General features: G+C 35.4%; 1 protein-coding gene across 1 annotated transcript in view; it reads right to left on the reverse strand.

Moving 5' to 3' along the window:
• Positions 1-9,342, reverse strand: part of SULA (NAD(P)-binding Rossmann-fold superfamily protein) — a 222,543-nt gene extending 213,201 nt beyond the window's left edge. Inside the window, exon 1 of the mRNA XM_089792284.1 lies at positions 9,034-9,342. Coding sequence (XP_089648410.1) covers positions 9,034-9,102 — 69 coding nt within the window. The 5' untranslated portion in view covers positions 9,103-9,342. The remainder of the gene's footprint in view (positions 1-9,033) is intronic.
• Positions 9,343-9,585: the final 243 nt, after the last annotated feature.

Consider the following 9,585-nt stretch of genomic DNA (forward strand, 5'->3'; position numbering starts at 1 on the left):
AAGAATTGGCTAGTCTTTAGATTGTGTGAGTATTATCATCTTGGTATTAAGCATTTTGTTGCTTAGTAGTTTTAAAACACCAACAGGAAGAACAGAAATCAAAACTATCATACATGATCAAATATATATTAAATTCTAAGAACTTCTGAGTAAGCTCATGTTGTCCAATTCATATACCCTGTTGTCAAGTCAAGCGGTGGTGATCAGGTATCATAAAACTCATCTAAATCCTTGGCCAAGGTCGTTAAAGGCATGCTTGCCTTCTATAGATCACATGATGTCAGTGGCACCAATTAATTAGGCATGCCCACTTGTTACTAAGCGGACATTCTAAACACCGGTATTACTCGGATGGTTGGAATAGTGCCCCTAGCCTATAACCCCGGGGTAGGGAGGGTCTTTTTTGTTAAAAGATAGTGTGGGGAAATGATAAGGTCTGTGGTTAGGAGGTTAAGCCTAAGCTAATGCTTCTCCTCTTATCCGAAAGTCGAGGCTTGCACAACATTATAAGACATATCAGTCAGATTATGTATGTTCCTCTTCAAATCTTTATCATGCATTTCATTTTCTCATAATTATTAAATATCATAGAATTGATGGTGATGATTTAGTTCCTTTTGTAATGCTATAGAAATCAGTTATCTAGTTGATCATTATTTTAGTTATTTTCACATGAAATGGATTTAAGATGTTCACTTTGGTAATATGGTTATAAGTATTGCATTCCTAACTGCTTTATTTCGGAATATAGTTTTTCTTTTCAAGGCTTGAAAATTTGTATATTACAAAAGAGTTTTAAGGAACATATAGTACAGCTAGAAAAGCCTGATCTTTTCTTCTTTGCCTTTTACACAACATTTGAAATATGCAAATAGCTTGGAAAAGCCCGATCTGCATGTTGTCATTTAACTCGAACATGTAAGAGGGCATGATTAGTATGATCTGCACTAAGTCTTCCATTCCAATCTGCAAGACACCTCAAAAGTGCAAACTGTTTTTGGACATTTCGCTTGCATACACTTAGTCTTCACATATGCATCATTTTTAAATATGCAAATACTCCTAAAATGTGTGATTTGCACTTGAATGGTTTGCATGTAATGTGTAAACAAGGCAAAAAAGTGAGATTTCAGATTTGCACTTAGAGGGCTTATTTGCATCGTTTGAAATATGCAATGGCACCCAAAAGGTGAGATTTAGGGCTGGGAGTTGAAAACATTCAAAAGCTTTGATCACAATATCCAAATGAGTTTGAAAAACCCAATTTGGAGAAAAGAGTTTCATTCCAACTTCTTCTTGCTCCAAGTTTTGCTCTTTGCTCTCCCAATAAGTGTAAGATTTGGGTTTTGTTTGCATTTCTTGTGCTTGTTGCTTATGTTGCATTCTTTTGCTCTTTCCTTTCCATTTGTTTAGTTGCAGCCCTAGATTTTTGTTCTAAGTTGATAAATAAGTTTAAAACTCTCATTCTTTGTAATGCAAAAAGGTTCTTCTTCCAAAAACAAAATTGCTTACAAGATCTAAGTGTTGAAAGTTTTCAAGTTATGACAAAGCAAGAGGTATGTTTTCTTTTCTTTTCTTTGTTTTGTAAATACTTTGTGTGCTTGTTGTTGTTTGTTGTTGGTTTCTTTATGAAGAAAAAGTTCAAATTTCTCTCAAAGAATGCAAGTATCTTTCCACATTTCCAGCCTTCATTTTTATTCCATTTCCAAATTTTACCAACTCCGCATTTCCCAAATATGCAATCGGACTTTAAAATACCGATTACACATTTGCATAAGTTAAAATAGTGAGTTTCTCACCACATGTAAATACATTCCTAGAACTCGATTTTGGGGAAATCTCACATTTTTTTTCACAAAACTCTTATCCACATGCTTCCAAGGCACATCTACTTGCATTCTTATCCACTCAAGCCAAAAGGCCATATTGTGCCCATATGCAATCCATCTTAAAAACCCCGATTTTGATCATGTTTGCCCAAAATAGAAGTTGTTTGAATTGCTTCCAGCCTTTCTAAGTATTCAAAAAGTATCTAAATCATACTTTGAACACCTATCCTCCATAGATCTGTCTTCATTGTTAAAATCCCAGAATCCCTCATGGATCCAATCCCATTAGAAGATGTTTTCACCCTTTGGACCTTTCATGTTGTAGCAAATTCTCCAAGTCACAACATGTCCAAGGAATCCTCACCTTCAAAAGGAAAGGGCAAGATGAAATATCAATATGACAAAGAGTTGGCACATGCTTCTCCATTGCATGTTTCATCTCCATTTGATGGAATCATAGATACAAAAATTGGTCATGTTGATATGGCAAATTTTATATAAAGGATTGATACATGTAGTCAAGAGAATATGCTATGAATCAAGAGAGTTAACATTCACTTGGTTTCTACCTTTCCAATGGCAGCCCTAGAATCTGAATTTGTGTGGGAATGCGCCAACCATTTTGACACAAAAACAAAGTCAATCAAGGATGTAGATGGTAAGGTTGTCCTCAGTTTACACCCGGATATTATAGAAAAAGTTTTCAAAGCACCGAAGACTCCAAAATGTATAGACTTGACAAAGGAGAACTCTCAGCAAATGTGGAATGAAAACAAACTTGATTACATCAAGTTTTCTAATGAGAATTGGCTAATCAACAAGAGAACAAACTTCTCTAAATGGCCAAAGGTGGCGCATAGGACAGATTTTTATCAAGAAATCAATGACTTGATTACTCTTCTTAGCCAAATTTGTAGCCTCAAAGAGTCCAACCATTTCGAACCATGGATGTATAAATTCATCTATTAGATCCTTGAAACGAAAGAGCACATCTATTGGGGAGAAATCATAAGTATGGCAATATGTGAGCAGTTGGTTCATGTGAAGAGCCCCCTTTCTTTCCACATGAATTCCTACCTTGTCTACATTGCTGCAACTATGGGGACTTTCTCAAGACTCTCTACCAAGGGAGATAGGGTCTTAGTTCCAATCTAGAACTATTATGAACAACTACTCTTACACAAACCAAGTACCACTATAGAAGGGTACAAGATGTCTTCTATGGACATTTCAAATGTTGCTTTCATAAAGAGTTGGCAAAGAAGAGAGTGTCTGATGAGGCATGGAAGAAGGTGAGTCACTATAGATGTTTGTTCTTACAGTTCCCAACTTTCACATACATGAGCGTTGGTTGCTTAAAAGGAGAACCTTATACTCTATCAAGGTGTCCGACTGACAAGATCACCTTAATGGAATTGACTAGATAGCTCATAATCATGCAAGCATACCAGACTACTCAGCACAGGCCAAGATTTGGGATCTCTTTTACAAATCCTTAGCAAATTGGCAACTATGCAATCACCATGGTGCCCAAGGCCAAGTATATGGAAAGTGAACTTCGGCTAATCACATTGAAGAAGTTCAAATACAAGGAAGACTTTAACTACAGGGGGATGAACTCTAAGATGAAGAGAGCATTCACCCATGTTCATCGCATGGAGGATGTCTGGATAGATCTTCGAAGTGAAATAGAGATAACCAGAATGAACTATTGCGGGCTCACATTGCAATAGATCATAGATTTTAACTTAGCTCCTATTGTAGAAGGGGTTGGGGACAAAGATAGGATTTTGGGTCTAGAATAACATAGCAGTGAAACTGCAAAGCTTCCTCCCACTCTTATTCAGTGGCAACAGAATGAATCTACATCCATGTTTGACAAATTTGAGGTCATTCTCATGAATACCAATACATGGCTGAAAAGTAAGGGTCTAAAAAGGATAAAGCTAAAAGCCAGTGTGGATTGCAACCATTTTGCTCCTATGGGGTGAAAATCATAGGTTGAAGGTAAAAAGAAAGATGGTTCCTCTACTTCAAAACCTAAAAAATGAATCAAGAAGCTTTAGCAAGGAAAGGGTATTTTTCAAGCATCTCATTCCTCTCAAGCTTCATCAAAAGCACAAGATTTAGATGAAGAAGAAAAGGCAGTTATCCTTTCACCTCCATAATGGTCAAAAGCTAAAGAATCATCTATCCCAGATGAGCCTTTCTTGACTAAATTGAACACTGATGTGGATTCCTTTTCTACAGTTTTTGTACCCACCATTCCCATCTCAAAAGTGAACGTTTCAGTAGCACCTATCTCTTCTAGAAGCTCCCCCCATAGGAGAACAATGAGAGAATTTGCAAAATGTTTTTGAGACCTCTACTTTTTCTACTCTCACAAAAGATCAAGTATCCGAACATGATTCTTCATCCGTTGATTCGAACTGTTCATAATAGTCATCTTAGCAAGCACCCATGATACTAGTTGTGTGGATAGATTTTGGGGAAAGCTCACATTTTTAAACACAAAGTCTTCTATCCACACACTCTCAAGCCACATCTACTTGCATTCTTAGTCATTTAAGCCAAAAGGCCATATTTTGCTAATATGCAATCAACCTAGAAAAATGCAATTTTGATCATTTTCGCCCAAAAAAGGAGTTGTCCATGTCTTTTCCAACCTATCGAAGTGTTCAAAAAGTATCTAAATCATACCTAGACATTTCTTATTCATGGATCTGTCATATTTGTCCAAATCTTGAAGCCCTCATGGATTCAATCCCATTAGAAAATGTTATCACCCTTTGGAATTTTCATATTGCAGCGGGTCAAGATGTGTCTGAAGAATCTACACCTTCCAAAGGTAGAGATAAAATGAAGTATCATTATGACGAAGAATTGGCTCATACCACTCCATCTCAAGTTTCGCCCTCATATGATAGAATTAAAGCTACAAAGATTGGTCATGTAGATGTCAGATTTTCTACAAAGAATAGAGACACCGTGTCAAGAAGACATGCTTTAAAAAAAAAGAAGCAATATTCAATTGGTCTCCAATTTCCTAATGGCTTCCCTAGAACCTAAGTTCGTGTGGAAATGCACCAATCACTTCAAAAAAAAAATCAATTAAAAATGTTGATTGGAAAGTTATTCTAAGTTTACATCTGGACATCATTGAGAAGGTTTTCAAAGTGCCAAAAATTCCAGAATGTACAAATCTAACAAAGGAGAATTCACAATAATTGTAGAATGAGAAAAATTTTGATTACATCAAGTTTTCAAATGGAAATGCTGCAGTTATCGAAGTGAATGCAGTGGCTCCGAATACAGGAACTCCCTATCGTACAATCATGCATAATTGCATCACCAAGTACAAAGCCTTTGCTGATAATTTACAGGATTGATTCAGCAGCTTCAACATTTTCTTCATTTGCTTAAGCGTGGTTTCTACTTTCTACTTATAGCTTTAGAAGACATGTGTGTAATTGGTTTGAATGCAATCAAACTACACATGCCTTTAGCAATGTAATTGAATAAGTCTTCTTTCCTTTTTGACTTAGTCAAAGTGGTTGAGTTCCTCCCACCTTTTTCTTCTCTTTTCTCTCACTCCTTTCCCTATATAAGGGAGTGCCTTCCATTGTAAATATCATCTTTTTATATGCAAAAACAATTTGTAGAAGTTGTGCAAGTATAACTATGATTTATTTGCGCAAGTTTCAAAGAGAAGTGAATAAAAGAAGCAATTTGTTTTGAAGTTGTGTCTGGGAACGATTGTGGTAATGTAAATTGCAAATTGTATCTACAATTTGTATTGCTTTCTTGAATTCATGCAAACTTGTTTCTAGTCAAAGCATTCATACAATAGTTACTTCAATCTATGTGCTGGGATAACTTAGGAATTAGACTTAGAAATCATTGTTTATGGAAGTTTATGTACTCCATTTGTGGTGGTGTAATCAGATTTAGAAATCACTATTTGTGGAAGTCTGTCTGCTCCATAGGTGGTGGTGGAATTAGAATTTGAAATTATCTACTTGTGCAACTTTGTGTGCCCCATTACTAGAATCTCATCTTTGAAGGATTGCATAGGAGTGTGTAAGCTTCCTATCCGTCCTTATAGCTTAGAAAATAGACATAGATCCAAGCTAGTACGCTTACAATTAATTTGTGAGTTGATTTGAGTTTATCAGTATCACTATTCCGATTTAAGATATAAATGTAGTTAGAGATTCATTGTGCCTGTTACCCACTTTGTGAGTAATTGGATTCTTTCTTGAAAAAAGAGGAAAAAATATTAGTAACATCATTTTCAGTTTCTCTTAACTTCTTGCTTACCTTGAGTTGATCCAAGTAATAGTGAGAAGGGGGAGCCTTCCCTTTAAGGTAGGAGAGACTTTGTCTCACATGTGGCTAGAAACCCTATCTTGTAACAAAAGTTCTCAAAACTGTTAGTTGCAAAATATCTGCCCAATACTCTAGACTCGAATGGTCTCGAAGAGTGTAAGCCTATTATCAAAGCGTTATGAATTTTTTGTCCTTAAGAGAACCCATTCTAGATGGATGGAAGAACGACATCAAGGTCACTTACTTTATCTCATACAGGTCTGGATCATCCCCTTATTTGTCCAAGATAGAAGAGCCCAAATGGCTAAATGACAATATTGTCTTGGATGGACTCACTTAAAATATTTCTCGAGTAATCAATAATTAACTTTGAAAGTAAATGGAAAAAAGAATTAACCTTGCACTCTTAACTGATACAATATAGTTGACTTCTGGTATCCTGTAATTTTAATTCTTAGGACATGTTGGTTCTTACGGTTATCCATCTAAGAATGCTCGCACTAGGTTGCTAGGAATGTGTGGAATGTATGTCGACTAGCCTGGCATATTTTCTCTGGCAGCCTTCAATAATATACTCGCTTATTTTGAATCAACTACTCTCATAGCATGATTAATTTTGATCAAACCCAAAGTCTTTAAAATGAATATTTAACTAAAAGACTTTTTCTTGAAAATTTATATTTATAAAAAGACTTAACAAATTTTGAAAATACACCATTTTGCACCCTATGAAAATATAATGTAAAACTCTTACAATTGTATGGCACAAATGTGAATCTTATAGTAAATTCACCAATTGATGAAATTAAGTTTCTGTCCAAATTCACCTAGAAACCCAAGGATTTTAATCCTAGGACACACTAAACCTACAAGTACAAGCTCTCCAGGAAATTTTAAATGATAAGTCATAAATTAATGCCCAATGACTTGCCAAATTCTCCCCTCAAAGCTCATTTGAGTCCTCTTGTAGAATATAATTTAATCTCCTCAAAGCTTCTAGAAGAACACTTAAATTAATTAAGTGACTATAATAGTTAGTTCATTTTTCACTAAGTCACTTTCATTAAATTAATTTAAATGAAGTTATCCTCAGTATTTATTTTATTGGGACAAATTTAAAATAATTAACTCGATCAATTTATTCCCTTATAATCACCCACCTCAGCCTACTAAGACAAAATAGCAGAAAATCTTTGCTAGATATTCACTCGGAAAAAAGGGACATTACAAAAGCATCTTAGGGGTCATATGAACTTGCATCACCCAAAAAACATTTGGTGTGCAAGTTTTGGTTGTGTATATTTTTTTTTCTGTGTTGTGTTTGTGCACAACTTCTTGTTCATGTGATGGTTGCTTTGAGCTTTCCACAGACTTCTAAAGTTGCAAGCATAATTTCTTCAATGCAAGCAGATGTTTATCCATGCACACATTTCTTGAAGGTGTAATTTGATCTTCAACCTATGCATCTTGGATGGTTTTGCACAATCTCTATTATCATGTATCTTGGGTAATGTGTTAGCAAGACATAATAACCATTGGTAGTGAGTCAAGATGTTGATAGTTGTTTATTTAATTGAACAATGCATTTAATGTTGAATCAATTGCTTTAGAAGGTGAACCATCTCAAACTTACAATAAGTCATGTTGTGGAAGTTGTACTAAGTGAAGAAGTTGTGTTTTGGCTAAGCCTGTCAGTCAATTGAGAAATACGAGGTTGCGCTTTGGCTAAGCCTAGAAGTCAGTTAATTGAGAGATACAAGGTTGTTGGCACTAGCTACTGACATAGTAACCTAGCATTGATGGATTATGCATTGAGTGGGTTGTTTGTGCATACATTGGCTTTGAGGAGAAAGCCACTCAACTGTGAATTGAACTAAATGATGATGGTCATTGACTACTATTGGATTCATTTACAAGGAGTCTTTATAAACCTCTGTTGCTACCTACTACTACTAAGTAGCCAATAATTCAGGTTTTGAAATGATATGTCAGTCATCATTATAGTGATAATTCTCTAAGGTGCCCTCTATCTTATGTCTTCCAAAACATACTCGGCACATGCATTAACCAGTTATTCGTTAGGCCCATTATCATCCCTGCCTCACTAACCCCTAAACCCTAGTAATACAACCCTATACCCAAACATCGCAGCCTCAAACCCGAATTGTTGAGCCTTAAACTCTACTGCCGAAACCATAAATCCTGTTTTAAAAACTGTGACTCATTCTTGATTTTAAATCTCACACCATAAGCTAATCCTTAATCCTTAACCTCAAAGGAAGTCACAATCAATTCGCTTCACCAAAATGTCATGAAAGAACACGATTCAGACAACAATGGAAAAAGAAGTGCAATGCGAGATCGTGTCAGTAGTAAATTCACATTAGTCATAGAAAAGATCCATAACAAAATAAACCATAAGTTCCTAGAACTAACAAGTAGAATTAAAATCACTCAGAGAGACCATATGACTTATCTGACTTATCTCATAGCTACACACCTACAGTAGGCTTGAAACTCCATGGCATTGTGTCTCAAGGATTAGTCAGTCATGTGCAATTATTGAAAATTGAATAAAGCAACATAAACATCAAGGACGGTAAATAAAATTTGGCATGGCTCGTTTTGGGTGTTACAAAACCATGCCATTCGTGTGCAATTTTTACTCGTGGAATCAAAGTTTAGAAAAGCATCATAATAAGAGTGCACATTTGCAATAAGTGGATTGAAATAGTTGATCAATGTTCATGCTAACTGCCTTCCTCTATCATTTCAGAAAACAGTGGACTGTAAATATTAAAGATTTGGCAAAAAAAAAACAACTGATGTCTATCAATGCATAGCAATTGGGAAAGCAGTTGAAAGGAGAATGTACCAGAGCTTGTTGAGCTGATGCCCTCACCAGCACACCAGGGCGCGTGCGCATTGGCATTAGTATTGACATTGGCTTTCTCAGCTTAACGTAACCTCGTCACCATTTTATCTGGGTCTTTCCTCATTTAAACGCCTCTCCGCCACTCACTTGTCTCTTTTTGGTCCAAATAATTTTGCTACCCGCTAACTCAACGGCCTTTCCTGGTTAATATATAAGGTGGTGGGGTAATTGTAAAATTAAGGTGTTAACAGGAAATCAGCGTACTCAAGGCTGATTTTCATTTAGAGCTTGGATCCATTTTCGTTCTTCTGGTATTATGGTAAAATCACTATATTTATTTTAATTCTTATTTAGGAGTAAAACTAATTTAATAATAAATGGACATTTGATTTTTTTTTGAATTTATAATTTGGTTTAGAGTTAATGTATTTATTTTATTTTTATTATGTTGAAAGAATAGATAAAAATGTATTAAGCATGAAAAAATAGATATTATTAAATCTTTCATTCTTACTCAAGGAAGTTTGGACATATATATTCTTAGATCAATAA

The sequence above is a fragment of the Cupressus sempervirens genome, chromosome 7 (assembly GCF_028749045.1).
Source record: "Cupressus sempervirens isolate cs-2001-9-10 chromosome 7, ASM2874904v1, whole genome shotgun sequence".
Taxonomy (NCBI): Eukaryota; Viridiplantae; Streptophyta; class Pinopsida; order Cupressales; family Cupressaceae; genus Cupressus; species Cupressus sempervirens.